The sequence below is a fragment of the Otolemur garnettii genome, unplaced genomic scaffold, assembly GCF_000181295.1.
Source record: "Otolemur garnettii isolate 467f Iridium unplaced genomic scaffold, OtoGar3 scaffold00252, whole genome shotgun sequence".
Lineage (NCBI taxonomy): Eukaryota > Metazoa > Chordata > Mammalia > Primates > Galagidae > Otolemur > Otolemur garnettii.
Window position 1 is genome coordinate 900317 of NW_003852647.1, and position 22386 is coordinate 922702.

Consider the following 22386-nt stretch of genomic DNA (forward strand, 5'->3'; position numbering starts at 1 on the left):
AACATATTAGTTTGCATTCTCACCAGCAGTGTAGAAGTGTTCCCTTTTCTCCACATCCATGCCAGGATCTGTGATTTTGTGATTTTGTGATATGGGCTAATCTTACTGGTGTTAGATAATATCTCAAAGTAGTTTTAAATCATTTTCTTTCTGTTTGAAGTACTTCCTTTAGTTAGGAAAGGTAGGTCTTACTCCTTCAAGGGTAAATCTACTAGTGGCAAATCCTTTTAGTTTTCCTTAATCTGAGAATCTTCTTATTTCCACTTCATTCCTATAGGATCACTTTGGTGGGTATAGAATTCCCAGTTCACAATTCTTTTCTATCAGAATTTGAAAAATGTTACGATGCTTTCTTCTGCCCCCCTTGTTCCCCATGAGAAATTTGCTGTCATTTGAATTGTTGTTCCCCTATAAGTTAATGTTTTGTTTCTCTTTGGCTAGTGTTAAGACTTTATCTTTTAGCTTTTTAAGTGTAATGTGTCTTGCCATGGATTTCTTTAGGATTATACTGCTAGTTTTTTTTTTTTTTAATATGTAGGTTTTTGTCTTTTGTCAAATTTAGGAAGCTTTTAGCTTTTATTTCTTTTAAAGCACTTTCAGCACCATTGTCTTTCTCCTCTTCTAGGACTATGGTGATATCAATATTGGATATTTTGTTATTGTTCCACAGCTCCTTGAGGCTCTGCTCATTTTTCTTTTAAGTCTATTTTATCTCTATGGTTTAGATTGGGTGAATTCTTTAGTTCTTTCTTCAAGTTTAGTGATTCTAGCTTTGGTCATCTCCACTCTCCTGTTGAGCCCATCTACCAGGTCTTTTAAAATTTGTTACTATGTTTTTCAGTTCTATAACTTCCATTCTGTTCTTTCTCATAATTTTTATTTCTTTTCTAAGATTTTTCTCTATTTCAAGAGAATTTATAATTGCCTTAAAAAATTTATAATGATTTCGTTGAAATCTTTGTCACTTGATCTTGGCCAAAAGGCCGAGAAGCAATTGAAATCCTTGTGAGATAATCCTAGCATCTCATTCATCTTGGTATTAACAAAAACTGATTGTCTTTTCTTATTCAAGTTGTGATTTTCTTGGTTCTTGATATGATTGGTGATTTAAAAAATTATAGATTGGAAATTTTGTCAATTATGTTAAGAGATTTGGGGTCTTACTTAAATCTTTCATTTTAGAAAGCAGTCATCCTGTTTAGGTTTAGTACATAGGTCTTGGCCCACTTTTGTGAGCTGTGCTTCCAAGTACAACTTAATTTTTAGAGTCTTTGTGATGTTATTTTGTTTTTCTTGGCTTATCTCAAGTTCCTGAGACTTCCACGTTTCCCTGCTGGTGCTGTCTGGGTCGTGGCAGTAAGAGTCTCTCCAGGCCAGGCATCCAAATAGCTCTCAGTCGGGGAGGGATGTGGGGACATCCTCTACCAATGCACCTTGGCTTGGCTTCCCCCATGTTTCTGGGAAGGAAAGGAAAATCTTGCCCCAGGCTTCCTGGATCAGGCCACCTGCTGCTAGATGTTTCTTTTTTATTTCCCCTGCCTACCTCAGTGCCTCTGGGTGGGGAAGAAAAATCTCAGGACTGTGGCAACTAAGAGGCTTCCTGGACAAGGCCACTTGCTATTTTTGGCTCCCATTTTTCTCTTATGCCTGCTTGCCTTAGTGTCTGAGTGATGTGGAGGCTCTCAAGCTAGTTAGTGGTAACAAATAATCTTCTCCAGTCAGGTTCTGTTCAGCCAGTGTCCTTTGGTAGGGAGAGGAGCCTCAGGCCTGGCAGGGAAAAGAGTGCTCCCCCTGTCTGCTGCTTATGGTTTGGCAGAGCTCTCAATCAGTTCCCAGTAATGGTAGCATTAGGGATGCCTGATGTCAAGGGACTCCCATTTGATACAGAAGGGAAAAATGAACATACTTGGACTGCCTTCTGTTGCTAGGTTGGGGATTGTGAAACACAGGGCCTGACTTGTCTTTTTATGTTGGGTTGGGAAAGGCAAGCTGCCCGCCACTATGTTATTCCTGTACCCCTGGAGTACCAGACCAGTTTGCTTTCTTCTTAGCACCATCCATAGTTCTCCTTTGGTTGTCTCTTCTACCATTTCCAGGATTTATAGCTGTGCTTTGAGGGGCAGGGTAGAGAAAAGTGGGTCTGTGCAAAGTTATTCAGTTGGGGAGTCTACATTTGCTGTTAATGTCAGTTCTTAAGAACTAAAAGCTCTTATGTGTGTGTGCATGTAGACAAATAGGGCATAGCAAAATGACAGAGATAATATGGCTGGCATTGTAACTACCCCATTCACTTGCAACATTTTCTTTTCTGAGAAGGACAGGCATTAAGTCATTGAAGATAAGTGTACCATTTAGGGACCAAAAAAAATAAAAAATAAAAATACCCACCATATAGAGAAAAGAGAAAGATTGATGAAGCTGAAGTAGTACAGCAAAGCATTAGAAATGATGGGTGCACAGAAAGTCTGAATTACTGAAATTAAGGAAAACAAAAGTACGTACAGATTAACACAATAAAGACAACAATAAACAAATTATCAAAGAATTTTATATTCACTATTAGCCTATATTATACAATAATGGCCTAAAATATGTTTGATAACCCATTGTAATTAATTGCTAGACTTAGGATTTTTAAGAATGTTTAATTCCAGTAGATCTTGGTTCTAAAATCTACCCTTGTTTGCCTCCTGTAGCTCAGCGGCTAGGACGCCAGCCACATACACTAGAGCTGGCAGGTTCAAACCTAGCCTGAGCCTGTGAAACAATGACAACTACAACCAAAAAATAGCCAGGTGTTGTGGCGGGAGCCTGTAGTTCCAGCTACTTGGGAGGCTGAGGCAGGAGAATCACTTGAGCCCAAGAGTTTGCGGTTGCTGTGAGCTGTGATGCCACAGCACTCTACCAAGGGCAACGTAGTTGGACTCTGTCTCAAAAAACAAACAAACAAACAAACAAAAAACAAACCTACCGTTGTTTGATTAGAATGCCTTTATTTGGGATACAAATGATTTTTCAAGGCAGATGTTGTATCAAGGAATGGCCATAATTGGGATCACCATTGGGTTTTGATTCCTGGGGTAGCAAGAACATCTAAATGTTTTAGTTTATAGCATTATGATGCTGAACCCTACAATTTATGTTTCACTGTTTTGGGTGATTGATGTCTCTTGCACTATCCAGCAATTGCAGAATGCGACTTTGAGTACCTAAGTTTGTTTCTCCTTGGTTCTTTCAAGGAGAGTCTGTTTATTTCTTTCTCTTGGGATTGGAGTGGTTCTATGTAAATAAAGAACATGGATGTACAGGTGCTAGATAATTGAGGCACTGCTACATTCTGTGTTATTTCTTCTCTAAATGTTTTATCCGTGAAAATCTTATTTTCTTAACATTGTACCTCACTGGGCCTCATCTCTAAGTGAAAGGTTTAAATACAGTCTTCAAGACCTGGTTCTAAAATTTTGGAATTTTAATGAATTAAGAAGTGAATCTTTATTAATAAAGACTTTAGAGAAAAAAATTTTGATACTGCAGTCCCTCTGGAAGAAATCTTACATAGGAGTGATTTAATGGGGGATTTGTTGAAATATACAAACTCAGGCTTACGTTCCTTTTCAAGATGCCTACTGAAAGTGTCAATAACAATTGTGACATCTGTGGCTCAGCCCTCTGATAAAAATATCATGCTTAACTCCCATCCTCTGTCTTCTAAAAGAGTTCTCCATTACTCAAAATGGATTACTCTACTAGTGACTTTTTGAATGCTGTATCAAAGACGATAACTTAGGTTTTTGTGCTGTTTGGTGTTTTATTATTTTCCTAAAAAGTGAATGTAATTTAATTATCAATTGTTGGTAAAGGAGGAGGAATTGTGAATCTTTATCTCAACAGTTAGAGCATTCAGGCCCTGAAATTACCCACTTCTCAAATGTGCTAGAGGTGACACTTTCACAGAGCGTTGCTAAGCCAATTGCCTGATGTAAACCCTTCTGCAAAAATGGAAATCAAGATTCTGACAATTCTCCTTTGACTCATAGTTGTGGAAAAATTTGAAAGCAGAAAGCTTTAAATACATATCGTGCTGCTGAAATAAACCACTGTTTTGATAAGGTCTTACATAATATGAATCTGTGATAATTAAAACCAGGTCATAAAATTAAGTGGAAAAAGGTACTTTTTATGACTTTGACTTTTCCCTTTATAAGTATGCCTACTTTTATCAATTCATCTATACAGTCTATTATAGACTTCTGTGTCACTAATTCTACTTGGTAATGACCACAAAATCCTAAAAAACATCCTATACACACCTCAGAAATTCTGGATATGCAAATAAATTAATTTTAATGCTCAAGGCAGTGACAGAAATTAGTAGATTATCTACTACCACAATCAGTCCTACAACCATTGTAGGTAATCTGCTTCATAGGTGGATAAATTCAAAACGCTAATTTTGCTAAGGTAAATATGCATGATTTCATTTTGGGTCATTTGAATTAGAGAAAGATTATGACTGAGCCTTGAATTTTACTATGCACCATTTTCACTTGAATGTTCCACCATCACCTCACATTCCACTTATCCAGGTCCGGACTGGGTGTTTCTCTTCTAGTGAGGCTGCCTTCCCAAATTTCCTATTTCTATGAATATCACCACTATTCTGAGTTGCCTCAAAGCAAAATTTGAGTTCTCTGAGATTTCTGTATCTTCTCTGTTTATTTTTTATTTTTTTGAGACAGCATCTTACTATGTCACCCTTGGTAGAGTGCCATGGCATCACAGCTCACAGCAACCTCAAACTCTGGGGGCTTAAGTGATTCCCTTGCCACAGCCTCCCAAGTAGGTACTACAGGCACCTGCCACAACACCCAGCAATTTTTTGGTTGTAGTTGTCATTGTTGTTTGGCAGGCCCAGGCCAGTTTCAAACCCACCACCCTCAGTGTATATGGCTGGCACCGAAACCACTATGCTATAGGCGCCGAGCCTCTTTTCTGTTTATTTAGCCTCTTTGTTATCAAATGCTGTCAATGCTTCCTTTCCCATAGCTGTGAGGTTAGGGTCCTCACACTGCTCTCATACCATTCTCAGCCATTGTTATTTCTGTTATTCTGTTAGTCCACAAATAGGTACTGACCATCTACCATGAGCCAGGCACTGGAGATAAAACGGTGAATAATGAAAGACAAGGTCCTTGCCCATGGTGGTCTAGTGAGGAAGATAGACATTAATATGCATATATAAACAAATGTAAAACTACAGCTGTGACACATTACACAAAGAAGAGATGTGAAATGTCATAAGAACCTAGAATAGACTGACATGAGCTAGTCTGGAGGTCAGAAAAAGTGGGCTTCCCTAAAGAGGTGATGCATGAGCTAAGATCTGAAGGATGAGTAGAAGTTAATCAGATGAAGAAGAGTGAGAAGAGGTTACAGCACCTGCAATGGTCTTTCAGTAGTAAAGAGAATTCCATGTATTGGAGGACTAAAAAGAGGCTGTGAGCTGAAGCGCAGAAAACAAAAAGGGGATTTAGCATAAATTGAGACTGGAGAGGTAGTTAGGGACCAAATAAAGCTTTATAAGCTCTATTAAAATTTTTTTCTGCCAAGAAAGGTGGCTCATGCCTATAATGCCAGCATTTTGAGAGGCCAAGGAGGGAGGATTGCTTGAGGACAGGAGCCTAGGCAACCTAGTGAGGCTCCATCTCTATAAAGAGTAATAAAAATAATTAGCTGGGTATGGTGGTGTGCACCTGCAGTCCCGGCTACTCAGGAGGCTGAAGCAGGAGGATCAATTGAGCCCAGGAATTCAAGGTTACAGTGACTTATGATCAGGCCACTATACTCCAGCCTGGGCAGCAAAGTGAGGCTTACTCTCTAAAAACTAAAAGTGAAAATAAATTTAAAAATTCATCTTTTTATCTTATGAACAATGGAAAGTCACTATAGAGAGACAAGTGTGTGAATGTGTGTGTGTGTGTGACATGATCATATTTGCATTTTAAAAAGATCATTCTAGTTACAACATGGAACACCCTGGAGGGAGCCCAAGAGTAGTGACAATTCAGTTGAGAGGCCATTGCAGTAGTCTGATTGAAAGGTGATGGTAGTTCAGTGGCTCTCAACCTGTGGGTCGTGACCCCTTTGTAACAATGAAAATACATCGCAGCATTAGGAAGGTTGAGAACCACTGTAGTAGCTGGTCAGTACAGTAAGTGATGAAAATGGAGAGAAATTGATGGAGTCAAGAGATGTTTAGGAGCTAAGATCCATGGGGTGAGATTATAGATTGGCTATGTAGAGTGCTGTGGCTGTTGGCATCACAGCTCACAGCAACCTCCAGCTCTTGGGCTTAGGCGATTCTCTTGCCTCAGCCTCCTGAATAACTGGGACTACAGGCACCTGCCACAATGCCCAGCTATTTTTTTGTTGTTGCAGTTTGGCCGGGGTCAGGTTCGAACCCCCCACCCTTGGTATATGGGGCTGGCGCCCTACTCACTGAGCCAAAGGCACCGCCCAAGGAGAGGGTTTTGACTTGCATAATTGAATGTTTGGTGTTCCATCCACTGAGGGAATACCAGAAGACCCAGTTTGAAGAGAAGATAATGAGTTCAAGTTGGGTTATGTTGAGTTTGAAGTGTCTTAACAAGGTATCCAAGATATGATGCCAGGTAGGAAATTGGTTATATAAATGTGAGGCTCAAAGTAGAGATCTGGTCTAGAGATATAACTTTGAGATTCATCTGTATGTAGGTATAAATCGATGTCTTAGGTATGGGAAAGGCACAGAGTGAGAGGAGAAGCAGTACTGGGACAAAGCTTTGGCTAGGTAAAATAAAATAATTCTGCAAGGGAGAGGCCAGCAAAGTAAGAGAAAACCCAAGATTGTGTTGTGTAATGGAAGCCAATGAAAAGAGAATTTTCAACTCATTACTACTGCTAAAGAAATTTTAATCTAGGGGTTCCAGATAACCAGTTTGATGTAAGCATTCCAAGTTGTATATAAAATCAGCACATTGTACCTGATAAATGTATTAATATACACAGTTAATGATTTAATAAAAAAGATTTCTATCTATAGTGTTTAGATGAGTGATAGAAATTTGACCAAGGCAAAGTGCAGCCAAGTTAACTATTTTTGGAGCACTTAATGTGTACCAGGAACTATGCTAAGTGTTTTATGCACATTAACTCATTAAGTCTCAACAATTTTATCAGGTAGGTGTTAATATAATCCTCGCATTGTAGAGGAGGAAACTGAAGCACAGAGTGGGTAAGTAACTAGTGCAAGGATACATACTGAGTGTGAAAGTGATGAAGACAGGATTTAAAACTACCTCCATTTGAACTTGAAGCTGATTATATTATTTGGAAGATTTAAAGTATATAATTCAAATTCTTTTCTTTTTTTCCCCCAATTTTTAAAATAGATATAGGATGATTCAAATTAATTTATTTCTTCTTGAGTGAGTTTTGATAGCTGCATCTTTCAAGGAATTGGCCCATTTCCTCATCCCTCTTTGAGGAGGGTTTATATCTATTATGGAGATACTACAAAATGAGATACTACTAGTTACTTAACGAGGGTATTATGGGAACCATATAGAGATTCTAGAAAGTAGAAAATTATCTTAAGAAAAATCAAGTAATCGAGTGATTTGATTATATCTGTGATACTTAAATAAACTTGTAAAGAATTGTCTCTGATTCTAAAGCTGAATCCAAAGTAATACATGCTTTCTAATTTTTCAGTTGTTTCTGAAAATGTGACAATTCAAGAAACAAATACAACTCTTTCACCACAAATAGATATAACAACTACAGCCCGAATTACTGGATTAAAGCCACAAAGCACTGCCAATTCCTCTACAGTGTTGCCTAAAAGCATGCCTATATTTGCTACTGATTATACCACCCTGTCGTGTTCCAATACAACATCTCCACCTCTGGAAACAGCGACTGCACCAGAAAATTTTAAGACATTCGTAGCGGAGACAGCAACATTTGCAGCAGATGTTCTATCTACTTCAGCATCTGTCGCTCTGCCTATCCAGAGTACATCTACAGACATTACCACCAATTCCATGAAAATAACTAACTCTCCATCTTTAGAAAGCACAAGGACAACAAAAATGACTGAAGGCAAGGCTACTGATTCCTTTCATCCAACTACAGGTACAAAATTCCTATCCACATTTGGATTTACCAAGAATCCAATTGCATCTAAAACTTCAGCAATTGAATCCCAGTCGGCCATTAAGATGACAACATCTTTATTCTCAACTATTATGTCAACATCCATGTGTACAACATCTTGGCCCACACACAAATCCACAGATTTCGGGGCACTCCCTATGTCCACAGCTGGCCAGGAGTTTCTTACATCTACAGCTGCTGAAACTGTACCTTGGTCCACAGTAGAAGAGACTTCATCTACAACTGCTCACATTGGGACTGCATCAGTATTCCCACCTGAGCCTGTTCTCACCTCCACAGCTGCTCCAGAAGATTCTGTATTTCCTAGAAATCAGACTGCATCAACATTGGCAACAACTGATATGGAAACAACACATACAGTCCATTCAGTGACTCTCCCAACTAGGCCTATGGAGACCACTTCTGCCTTAAGAACAGCTGAAACGGAATTGACATCTACAAAATTTCAGGATGTCTTTTCACTCGGAGTGGAAGATAGCCTGTCTACCTCCTTGCCAAAAGACACTTCCTCTATGTCCCTTTCTTTCATAACATCCTTTCCATTTACTAAAACTCAGAGTGTACAGACAGTTATTGATAGTGAAACTACACACACAGCCTTGACTTCTGGAGTCACACATACACCTATAATGGCTGAAACTACGCTTTCCCCCACAATCACAGGACCAGTACATACCCAGAATACACCCACAGCTGGTGAAGACATGCATACTTTGATTTCTAGTAGATCAGCTTCCAAATCCATGGTATCTGAGTCAGTTCCCACATCTGAAGCTGGCTATCTATTCTCCACCAATGAGACCACTTGGACTTCCAGGCCTGACCAGGCCCTTTTGACATCTATGAATACAACCACCATACTTACATTTGTGCCCAATGAAACTTTTACATCAGCATTTCATGGGAGTAATACACAACATTCATCCACAACTACTAATATTATCACTCCACCGGAAGCAGCCACAGAAAGTGAAGCTACCACTACCATCAATGTTACTACAGCCAGTTATACAGCACCTTTACCCAACTTGACATCTCCATGGTTTGCTAATTTCTCCACAGTTTCTGGAAGCACATCTGTAACCAATTTGCCTGAGTTTAAACTTACTACCTTACTTCTAAAAACCATCCCTATGTCCACAGTGGCTGTAAATGAACTTCATACAATGCCAGGGGAGACAGCTATTTCACCAGTAGACACAATATCTACTCTTGCTGACATGAAACCAAATTTTTCTACTGAAGAACATGCTTCCAGAACTACACAAATAGAAACAAATAGCACAGTGACCTTTGGGGATCCAACAGTCTCTGTATCAAAGTCTACAACAATGCAAAGATTTAATGCTACTGCTTCCACTACAAGGACATCGGAGATAAGTTTCTCCACTATTCCTACAGACATGACAACGATGTCCTTGTCTGACAGTATCTTGCTTTCACAGCCTACAGCTGCTCATTCCTCAGCAACCCTTATGCCTGTTACACATATATTCTCCCTGCCAGTTAATGTCTCTGCTATGGTGTCTAAGGAGACTGAGGGGACCATGTCTGAGCCTTCTACACTGGCCGGGGCTTTCTCTACATCTGTGCTCACAGATGTGTCAAATCCGTCATCAACTACAGTGACCACAGCATTGCTACCACTGTTGGATCAGACTGCCTCTATGACCAGTGATACCATGCCTACCCACAGAGACTCAATTCATACCACTTTAGAGGCCACAGTGATCTCTTTCAGAATGACACCCACAGCAGTTCCCTCTCTGACAGATACTCCACTTCCCTCACTGAAGACCCCTACTCCTGTGACAGCTAAGGCTGAGACCACACCTCCCTCCACCTCAGTTGACAGAGTAACACCATCCACACATAGTCTTGCCTGCTCGAAATCTCCCTCTAACAATATTCCTATTGCTTCTTCCACTGGTGTCATCTCAACTCTATCTATACCAGGAGCAACTCAACCCATGTCTCAAATGGAAAAGACATCTTCCTATGCTCTCAGTTTTCCATATACTTTCAGTGCTGGTGGAGATGTTGTTAGCATGACTACTAGAACCACAGAGACCCTTATTGTTGATGAGACCATGCTCTCACATACCTCTGCACATGAGTTTACTACCTCAGTAGATGGTCACATTTCTCAATCTGTCACAGATCTTGTAAACACATCAATCTCCAGCCAGTTGGTGACTGGCACCTCTATCTCACCTTCTGACAAAGACCAAATGACTACCTTCCTGGCAAAAACTCCTAGTACTATGAAGGTGACAGAAATGTTCCCCCTAGAAAATTCTTTTATTTCATATTCCCAGAGTACTTCATCCTTGGAAATGACAGACACAGGATTTTCTGAGACCACAAAAATTCCCAACCACCAAACACATTCACCATCAGAAATTCCACTTAGGACTCCACCGGATGAGAATTCAGCTTCATCTACCACTTCCAGAAACACACAGACCACATCTACCTTGACCTTGCATAATACGGAAGGTATTCACATTTCAGAAATGTCTACCAATATTGGAAAAACAGAACTTCCTTCAAAAGATCTGACAATCACCACTTTTTTGCCTCCTGAAAAAGAAAGCATGAGTGACCTTTCAGTATATACTCCCAGGACTGTGGAAGTGAGAGTAAGCTCCACCTCAGTGACTTACCCTGTCTCATACCAGTGGGATACTTCATTTGCAGATAACACAACTTCCAAGACAACCAGAACATCAAATCCTGTGAACATCAACACAATGCTTTCACATTTGCCTTCACTTAGGACACAGGCTGAGGTGACTTCTGTTGCCTCTTCAATTTCAGAAAGCACACAGACTTTCCCTGAGTTCTCATCTCTCTCCACAGTTGGACTATATAATGCCAGTTTTCCAGTGATTTCCACTGACAGAATCACTACACCCCTTTCTGTTTCAAATGTACCTACAACACTTCTTAGAGAAACTTCTATGGCAACATCCATACCTATTCACCAGATGTCCTCATTGCCAGTTAACATCACTGCCTTTACCTCCAAAAATGTTCCTGAGATTCCCACATTACTAATAACTAAGTCTTCTAAAACAACACATCCAGATAGTCTGAAAAGTCCCTCTCTAGCCACTTCTGGGTCTATGTCTGAGATGCCCTCAATGTCAGTTAATGATCCCTCTTTCTCATCTGTACCAGTTTCTTCTGACACTTCCACAATAGCTGGGTCATTATTGTCTTCAATTACCCCTAGGCCTAGTATGACCACACAAATAGCTACATTGGATGTCACACCTATGACATATGCTGAGCCTACTTCAAAAAGCACAATGGTGTCCTCTACTCTCACTACTTCAGAAATGATAGAGGTATCTTTGAGGATCACACCTCCATCCTCTTCCTCTCCACCAGAGCCAACTTTTTCCTCTGTGAAACCCATTCCCACCACTATTATGGCTGGGGCAGTGACTCCATTTATGAGCACCACTCCCCCCTATCTATATAGTTCTAAGAACACTGAAGCTATTTTCTCCATTCCAAAGACCACATTTTCACCATTCCTATCAACAACTCAACACTCATCACAAGGAGCTGAGACTACAATTCTGGGAATATTAGCAGGGCTTACTAGCAGCTCCCCACCTGCTATAAGCAGTAGTAGAGTGGCAGCCATAACAAATACTTCTTTCAGGACCACTGTTCCTGAAAATATGCGTTCACCTACTCCTTCAGATAACATTCATACCTCATTGGATATTCAGGTGTCCCCATCTTTGACTAGCTTTAAGAGCACTCCTGGGCCCATAAAAACTGTAAAAGCTACTACCACTTATGTTTCTTCTGATACAGAAAAGATGACTTCCTTATCAGAAAATACTTCCTTAACAAGTGGACTAACAAAAAGTGCCAAGTCTGTGAATACCCCTGTTTCATATCCTACATGGATTCCATCCAGTGGAACTCCACTCTCCTTGAAATCATTTCCTTACTCATCTCATAGTACTGAAACCAAACTCTCCACTGTAAAGACCTCTGCTCCTCCTAAATCCCAAATGGTTGAATTTCCAGTTCTGGGAACAAGAATCACATCTAGTAACACCCAATCTCTGTTTACAACTTCCTGGAAGACACTGACAGCTAAAAGTTCTCAGTTTCCAATATCCACTACTACTCGTGGACCTACACCCATTGAGATGGAAACAGAGACTCTACACCTTGTTCCTGGACCTTTGTCAACATCCACACCCTCTCAGACTGGTTTAGTATCTAGAGATGTTATGGCATTGCCATCAGTTCCCACCACAGGAATTCTTCCTACCTATGGACTTTCTGGGAATCCTTCATTAGCAACATCTTCAAGAGCTATCCCTACCACTTTGACTGACATTCAGCCCACATTTGAGAAAACAACTACATCTGTAACTCCTGGGACCACACTGCCATCAACTCCTTCTGGTACCATTTCACAATCTGTACTCTCAAAGGCTACTACTTCACCCACGCTGACTTGGTTCTTATCTAATCTCCCTTCAGGTCTCCCTCTGGCAACTGTATCTAATGCTCCTCATGTTATAACTTCTTCTCCAATAGAAGTGTCAAAATCTACATTTCTGACTTCTGACACAACACCAGCACATCCATTCACTAACTTTACAACACTACCTTTTCTTACTGTAAGCACCATACCCACCCAAACCACTCCTACACCTCCAATGGGTAGTATCACTACTAGCTTCCCAACTTCTCTCCCTATGCCTATAGAAATCACAGATGACAGTATATACATTTCCACATCCCCTGAGACATCCTTCAGAACCTCAGTGACTACCAACTCCAAGATTGTGTCTCAACCTCCATCTCTTAGTGGAATGAGTATGTCACCTTCTACAACCAAACACACTGTATCTATTGGTTCCATGCCTCTGTGTAGGCCTACAGTATCATCTGAATGGAGCAGAATTCCAGCTGCATCAACCCACCCTCCTTTAATTTTTCCTAAGCCCACACCGGACTCCCTAAATGTGATCACTACCACATCCAAAGCTTCTAGAGTCTCATTTCCACTCATATTCACCAGAATAACACCTCCTTCTACAACAACTGTGTCTTTACTAGTATCTTCCTCTTTTGAGACAAGCTGGCTGGACACCACACCTTCCTTTGTATCTATAGAAGCATCAACTTCACTTATTGCTGCTGAGTCCACAGGTACTGCTTCACAATGCATGCAGCATATCCCTAACAGATGTGCACACAACAAACTACGTGTTTTCCAAGGTGACCAGTTCTCTGAAGGCAGAAAAGAATGAAGAAGGGTGCAAGTGTTTCTTATCTCCTTAAGACAGTGGATACTTTGTCCAAACACAGAATTCTCTAGTCATCTTTCTTGTCTTTGCTTTATTGAAATACAGTGCAAAGGTATCTTTTCATTCTGTAAGACAATTTCTAAGCCTCCTTTCTACTCATTTTATTCTCAATGTCCTGACTCTGATTCTGTCAATGTGAGTAGGGACTAGAAACCTCACCTCTTCCCAGTGAGAAGATCATATGGTCTTAGGTTTGACCATGTTAACCACTCACCAGAAAACACCAGAATATGTCCTATTCTGTCCCTTAAATTCCTCTTATTCAGGTCTCAGCCTTCTTCAATCCCCACCTCCTGGTGACTAGGAAAACTTATCCATGGCCAGGAAATAGCTGGCTTTCATATTGTTCAAATTTTGAATGTTCGTATAATTTCTAACATTCTAAAATAGAAATGTGATAGGATATACAAGAGTAAGAGAAAAATAAGTAGAGAAGAGCCTGAAGCAGAAAGGAAGGAATAGGAAGAAAATATAGTTTTTCTCAGGGCAAGGAATCTTGTGAGATAATGTCCAGCTTGACCATTGGATAGACTGAAAATCTGTTGACCGATAAAAGTGGAGAAATTGGAGGATTTGCAGAATGTCTATCAACTGTGTAGAAATCAGAGAAATAGCTAAACAAAGCAAAAATAAGATGGTAACATCCTGTTTTGTGTTTTGATGTGGAGGTGAAAAGACTAGTTCTTGACCTTAGTGTTGAATTAAGCAAAGATTAGGAATGAGACATCATCGTTTGGAGAGCACTTTTGACCAAATTTAGAGAGGTCAAATCTTTTAAAGTAAATGAATGAAATTAACCTCCTTCTTTTTAATTACAGTTTCTTTCTACAATACTGAAATGAGCTTCTTGATCTTTGATGAAGAGCCAAGGATCCTTACTACCAGGGTTATAAATGAATTCACAAAAAATTGGGTAAAACAATATTTTGAATATCTGTGGTACATTTAAACATATGTGAATACACACACACACACACACACACGAGACAAAGACTGAGTAGATTAAAACTAGGCTTTACTTTTTTCTACCAATAATCCATTTCACAGGTAATTGGTTTGTTTGTTTTTTTCCTGCAAATCTTCTATTCTGTAACCAACACCATGAGGATGTAGGAAATGTCTCTTTCATAGTACCAATGCTGAAATATTTTATGGGCTGTTATTATTTTCACTTGGACATTCCTCTCCACTGACACAAATTCTGAGCCTTTGCCAAATTTTCCTATTTGGTAAAAGTAGGAAAGCAGTGAAAGCAAAGTCTATGCCATTTCATTTAAGTATTTTTATTTCCTGCATTTCATACTTTTTTATATCTCCAGCACAATGAATGTTTTATTTACCCTGATGCTTTTTCTGATCACAAGACAAATACATACTCTCTGTAGAAAAATTCAGACATTGACATCTAAAACCCCAAAAGTATTAATACACGTCCTCCCTAATACTTCTGCATGCTAATAGTTTAAACTCCTCTTAATAGTTTCAGATCTATTCATTTAGATTTCTTCAATATATAACATTGATATGTGTGTGTTCTTTTCAAAAAATAACTGGAATTATACCAAGTATATTCTTCAGCTTGCTTGTTTGCTTCTGCTTCACCATGTATGTCAGAGCCTGTTCATGCTGGTGACTATAGATACATAGACTTTTGCTGCATTGTTTGATGTAGTGTTTTTTAAATCCAGACAGCCATCCGTGGATGCTTGGTGTTTTTTCTATTTTTTTCTCTATTTAGAAACAGTGCTGAAAGCAATGCCCTTGCAATAGTTTTTAGGGCACTTGAGTGTTTCTAGAGGATAGATTCCTAGAATTGGAATTGATAGACCAAAGGAAAGAAACACTTTACATTTTAATAGCTATCACTAAATGGCCTCCCAGATAGGTAATATTAACTTGCACCCCCAGCAGTGAATGATCATATCTGTCTGCCTTCTCTCCTTTTCAGCACATATTTCCAAGTATATATGACAGGATTATAAGTGCTTGGAAAATGGGTGGGTATGCCAGGCGAGGTGGTTCACCCCTGTAATCCTTTGTAATCTTAGCACTCTGGGAGGCTGAGGCAGGAGGAATGCTTGAGCTCAGGAATTTGAGACCACCCTGAGCAAGAGTGAGTACCCCATCTCTACTAAAAATGGAAAAACTAGGCAGGCATTGTGGTGGGCGCCTGTAGTCCCAGCTACTTGAGAGGCTAAGACAACAGGATCACATGAGCCCAATAGGTTACTGTGAGCTGATGCCATGGTACTCTCTCCAGGGCAGCAGAGTGAGACTATGTCTCAAAAAAAAAAAAAAATGGGTGGATGTATTGCTCAGGATGCAATAACAAAATACCACCAACAGGGTTCTTAAACAACAGATATTTATTTTCTCATGGTTCTGGAGGCTAGAAGTCCAAGATCAAGGTGTCAGGGTTGGTTTCTGGTGAAGCTGCTCTCCTTGGCTTGCAGATGTCACTTTCTTACTGTGTCCTCATGTGATATTTCCTCTGTGCACATGCATCTCTGGTCTCTCTTCCTCTTCTTATAAGGACATCCACCCTATTCGAGTAGGGCCCCATCCTTATGACTTCATTTAACCTTAATGATCTTCATAAATCCTATCTCCAAATATAACATGGCAGTTAGGGCTTCAGCATTTGAATGTGAGGTGAGATATAATTTAGCCCGTAACAGTGGGTAAAATGTGAATCAAAAAACTGAGTGGAGCAGATGGAAGTGTTCATCCTGCTGCAGTAATTAATGTGTCTTAATGGTCACATTGTCCCAGGTAACTTTGTTAAAATAGAGGAGAAGAACACTAAAACTGATATGTGTATATATATATTTTTCTTTTGTACAGTTGAATTCTGCATTTCAGGACAGCGAGTTTTTGCTTGCTAATCTGGCCATCCAAATTAAAAGCAGGTATGTGAATGACATCTACTGTAAGTTGAAGGGCCATTTGAGGGCATTCTGAATCTGTTCCTACCCTTACAGGATTTCCGTTGTTTATGTCTGGGATTTAGGGGATGCCACACTTTTCATTGCATCTTCCTTTCTGAGTTTAAGTTCTCTTTGGAATGAGGAAGAACTTTGTATTATTACGGTAGGGTAGAAAACTGATGGGAGAACGACACAGAAAAAATAAACAGAGGAAGCAGTGGAATTAGGCTGAGTTACCTCTAATGCCCTTTTAAGGTCTAAAATTCTGCAACTTAGGAAAAAAGTCATGCCTTAAAGGAGTGAAAGACTAGGGATGGCCAATGCAAGAGGATTTATAAAGCCTTTTATATTTGGATGATGCACTTTTGAGAATTAGAAATTCCAAAGGGAATAGATAAATAAACTGTGGTATATGTATACCATGGAATACTATTCAGCCATAAAGAAAGATGGAGACTTTGCATCTTTTGTATTTACCTAGATGAAGTTGAAGAGCATTCTTGGTAAAGTATCACAATACTTTACTCAAAAACAAGTATCCAATGTATGTGATACTAATATGGAACCAATAGATAAACAATTGTAACTCCACATGAGAAAAAAAACCAATTAAATTCAAGTGGGAGGAGAGGGAGGAGGGAGGGATAGGGGGACACAGGAGGAAGGAGGTGTTTTGGTAAGCTCTTACCTAATGGGTGCAATGTAGGGATATATGGCACACCTCCTGGGTGAATGGTTCAAGCATAGCTTGGAGTTTACCTAACAAACGCAAACAATGTAACCTAATTATATATACCCTTATATTAATCTGAAATAAAAGTATATAAATAAACAAATCACTAAATATGACAGAAAAATCCAAGCTTAAAACAAATAGATTCTTCCCCAGTTAAAAATTTTTTTAGTTTAGACAAAATATAAAGAACCAGTTAGAGGAATTAGAAAACATCTAAAAACAGACAGAAGCTGGAGGAATGTGTGTGTACTTGTGTGATATTACAATATAATAATAAATATATAATAAATATGTATGTGTATATATATATATGCAAAAAAAAAGGAAATTCCAAAGGGAACTTGAAATGTTTAAAGTGATAAGGTTGACTAGTCTAAGACTTGCTTGGCGCACGGATTTCCAGAGGTGAGTATAATGAAATGGGAGGTATTGAGTGGTATCACAAAAACCATGGAAAAGGCACTTCATCACCTAAGAAATATTTCTATTCTTGCCTTGCACATATACTTGTCCTCTGTTTAAGGAATCCAGAAGAAGCCCTTTGAAAAATAGGGATGACTCTGTTATGGCATGATAGGCTGATTTTTAAAACACTAAGTGTAACAGCCTATGTTTTGTACATTGGGATTTTGGTTCCTCTTACGTGTTCAAATATAAATAGTTTCAAGAAGATTAGTACAAATGAATGGAAGTAAATCCATGGTAGGTTATTGTCTCAGTCAGTTTTGGATACGATAATAACAATACCATAGACTGAGTCACTTAAACCACAGATATTTAGTTCTCACAGTTCTGGAGATAGGGAAGTCCAAGATGGGTTCAGCGTCTTGTGAGAGCCCCCCTCACATGGCAGAGAGCAGAGAGAAGGAAGCTGTCCTGTTTGTGCTCATAAAGGCACTAATCCAATTCACAAGGGCTCTGCCTTTATGACCTAATTATCCCTCAAAGGCCCCATCTCCTCATACCATCACATTGGGGATTAAGCTTCAGTATATGAATTTGGGGAGGATACAAACATTCAGTCCATAATAGCTAATAAAAAAATGGAGATGTCTGTGTTACACAACTTTTTTTAAAAAAAATTGTGTCTGTTGGTTTTCCTTATTACAAAAGTAATGTGTGGTTATTATAAAGTATTAAAACTTTACAGAAATATATAACATAGTGAAAAATCTCTGAATCCCTGTCTGGCTCCACCCCTCCAAGAGCTCCTGTTAACAGCTTATTTGATATATTTCTCTAGATTTGTTTTCATGCCTTGACTAAGAAAATTAACTTTTACTCTACATACCTTTTTTACAGTTTTCTTTTCTTGCTTCACAATACATCGTATACACCGTTTTAGACCCATACATATAGATCTAGCTTATTCGTTATAATAATTGCACAGGATTCTTCTATATGGGTGTGCCATGATGGATTTATCCACTTATCTAGTGGTAGACATTGGAGTAACTTCCACTTTTGTATGTATATTTTTAATGAACCTTTACTAGTATCATTATAGGATAGATCCCTGAAAGCAGAATTAGGAAGTGAAAAGCTTACCAGCATTTTACTATGCAAATAATAACCAAGCTCATTCAAACTGCCCCTTTGGAGCCTTACTTAGCTCTACTTGAATCCCAAGCTGGGAGAATTCTACGGTTCTGCCTCAGAGTTGTCTTTCTCCTGTTCTTATGCCCTGTGTATTTGGTATTATACTTCATTTTTCTATAATTTTGTAATACTTTCAATGCAGAGACATTTTGGAAGAAGAGACAGCTATGGATCGAGCTATTGTAAGTAGTTTTTCAAAATGAATCTACTTGTGATCCACCCTAATTAGATTTAAGTAAATAGCTCTTCCACCCAAGTGTATATGTATTATCAGGCAAGGCTCAGTTGTGACAATTGGGGGTCAATTATATCACTTCCGGCTTGGTGCCCATAGCCCAGTGATTAGGGCACTGGCCACATACACTGGGGTTGGCAGGTTCAAACCCGGCCCTGGCCTGCTAGACAACAATGACAACTACAACAAAAAAATAGCTGGGTGTTGTGGCAGGCGCCTGTATTCCCAGCTAGTTGGGAGGCTGAGGCAAGAGAATTGCTTAAGCCCAAGAGTTTGAGGTTGCTGTGAGCTGTGACGCCACAACACTCTCCAGAGGGTGACATAGTGAGAATCTGTCTCAAAAAAAAATAAAATTATATCACTTCCTTTGGGAATGGCACAAGAACCCATCAAGAAACCCATCCCCTGCTTTTCTGAACTATCCAGATGGCAGTCTTTAAAGGGACATTTTGTGGTCTATGGGAGTGTGAAATGACTTTTAAGTGGGAATCGGGATTTCTTGCTTGTAGACATCTTGCAAAAAAATAAAAAAGCCCGGTTCTTCTAAGAGTGACACAATTATTTGCAAGACTGGCATCCACATAATAAATCCATGTGTGTAAATGTGAAGTCAGAGTGGGACAAAGCTATCTCCTGTCATCCTTGCCCCAATTCTCAGCACTTATTCCAATCCCTCAAGGCTTTACAATGGTGCATTCTAAAATGATCGGTAAGCACGCAGCTTTCAATATATTTGAGAGTATCTCAAGTATGAGATAAATATTTTGAATATACAAAATACAATCAAGGCTATATTCCTTTCCACATTAACCTGCCATCATTTAAAATGCTTTCTGTAAATAGCCAAGTCAGAATTTTAAAATTGAGCATATTTTAGATAGTATGATATAATTAAATTTTTTCTCAAATAATATGTGTCCACGTTTTTTTGTGATAATGTGATCAAGTTGCCTGGGTTGGAACCTCTGCTCTTCTATTTCCGGACTATGAGAACTTGGGCAACTTAATTAACCTCTCTGTGCCTTGGTTTCCTCATCTATAGGATGAGGGCTGTTGAAAGGATAGAATGAAATCATTAGAATGAGATAATTTATGTTGTGTGTTTAGTACAGGGCTTAGAACACAGTAGATGTTTAACAATGTTTACTATTTTCACCATCATGTTAATATCCAGATACAGACCCTACTTTAGATTCTGCTCCCAGTTCTGTGACTTGTCAGCTGTGTGATACTGGGCAGATCACTTGACTTCTCTGAGACTCAGCTTCCTCACCAAAAAAAATGGGGTGACAATGCCTGTATCATCCACCCTACAGGGTTGGTGTGAGGACTAAATGCATTGATGTTTTTGAGGGTGGCTTACATATGGCAACGGGTTACATAAATGTGAAACATAATTATGATTGTTGTTAACAATAAGACCTGTACTTGATTGTGACATTTGTTTGAAGATTTCAGTGACTATGTGGTTTTCTTTTCCATTAGTTGGAACAGAGAGAAGGGCAAGCAATGACTACAATTTCCCATGTACTATACAGGTAGGAGTTTATTCATAGCTGGTACATTTAGTTCTGGTTTTCATTTCATTTAATTCCGTATGTGCAGCCCCTTGGTCAGAGTTATCAGAAGGAGATCAAAGTACCTGGTGGTTATTTTACAGATGCTGTAATTGGGCTCTTGGCTCCATGAAATAAGTTGTTTTGGTTGGTCACGGCACAGCCTAGCAGCCTGCCAGCTTCTTCTTTGTAGTGAAGAGAAAATGGGGTCTAAAGTGGTTATAATTTGGGGATGGGGGAATAAAGTGTTTGTTGTGGTCAAAAAGGTCCACGAAATAATGAGCAGGGAAATTGAAAAAAAAAAAAAAGAAATGAAAAGAAAAAACAGAACAAGGGTACAACAGCCTCGGTTCTTTTGAGACTTGTGGTCCAGCTCCTCCTGGAACGCTGGCCATTGTTGATGTGCTTGGTACACGTCAGGAAGGACATAGAGATAAAGAAGAATCACGAAGAGGGCCCCCAGATGGAATACAGGCTCTGTTGTCAGCAAGAGGAGAGGTTTAAAACAGATGAGACCTTTTCAACTGGGGAGATGAAAGCAGAGAAGAGATAGGTTCCAAATGAAATGGGTAAGGTGCACAAGGACTTTGTCAAATATGGGTCGGGGGAGGGGGAGCAGTGCTGAGATTGGGCATGGAGAGGTTTTGAGTAAACACCGGTACATCTACCTTTCAACAGCTGGTAGGAAACTTAGCAAATGTGTTCTTCAGATAGAAATGGGCAAAAGGTATAGGGAAATTTGTGAATCTGAAGTGTGCTCCTTCATGAATTATTAAAGGAGTTTAGAATGTTTGAGGACCCAACTATACAGGATGACGTCAAAGATAGCCCTGTGCTTTCATGACATATCTTTTAGTCGACAGAAATACTGGGGCAGGTCTTTGTGACCGTGGAAAATGTCACCTCCCTAAGGCTCAGTTCTCTCGTCTATGTAGGTTGTCCCAAAGGTCACCCATAAAGTCACCCTACACAAGGAAAATGGAAAAGTTGTAACCAAATGGACCTTTTATAACAATGGCACTACCTCATTATGTTGTTGTGAGGATAAAATGAAGGAGAACATGTGGAGCAAGAGAACGACAAACGTCAGCTCCTATCATTATTATTATTCTACTAAAGGAATAGGCCTTCTGCAAAACACTTCTTTACAGACTCATTGAGCATGTGCCTATTTGCCTTATTTCAGTAATGATGGGTAAATTTGAGACCCAGAGAATAAGAGGTTTTCTCTGAAATAATAAATCCTGAGTACCCGTTCTCTATTAATTATTACGAACTCCTAGAGAAATCTTATGGCCGGCCAGCTTCAACATAATGCAACCGTTGCTGACCCTCCTTTTGAAAATCGGTTTTGAATTATATGGTTTAGACATAAGAAAATTCATCAGAAGATTTCAATATGCTGCCTTCCGTCATTGCTTAAGAGTTGCCACTTAATAGCTTTAAAATGTTTGACATTTATAGACTACCAGTTAGGTCAGCTGTACGGAATTTTAGCACCTCAAGCCAAGTTGTACTCTGTCGACATAACCGTGACATTTGTCTTTTTTCCTCTGCTTTTTAGTTGCATTTGCCAGGTCATCATAAAAGCCAACTCTTCCTTAGCACCCAGTGAATTGATGAGCAGCATCAAAAATAAAATACATGGCAACGTCACACACAGAAATTTCACAGGAGATCGATTGACGTTATTAGTCGAGTCTGAACACATTGCAGTGAAAAAACTAGGTAATTTGGGGAGTAGAGGGCATTTCAGTATGAATTT

At 39.4% G+C, this 22386-nt stretch overlaps 1 protein-coding gene across 1 annotated transcript in view; it reads left to right on the top strand.

Moving 5' to 3' along the window:
• Window positions 1-22386, top strand: part of ADGRG4 (adhesion G protein-coupled receptor G4) — a 187172-nt gene that overhangs the window by 31493 nt on the left and 133293 nt on the right. The window contains exons 3-8 of the mRNA XM_003802663.2: window positions 7753-13410; window positions 14387-14481; window positions 16413-16477; window positions 18973-19012; window positions 20551-20603; window positions 22186-22349. Coding sequence (XP_003802711.2) covers window positions 7753-13410; window positions 14387-14481; window positions 16413-16477; window positions 18973-19012; window positions 20551-20603; window positions 22186-22349 — 6075 coding nt within the window. The remainder of the gene's footprint in view (window positions 1-7752; window positions 13411-14386; window positions 14482-16412; window positions 16478-18972; window positions 19013-20550; window positions 20604-22185; window positions 22350-22386) is intronic.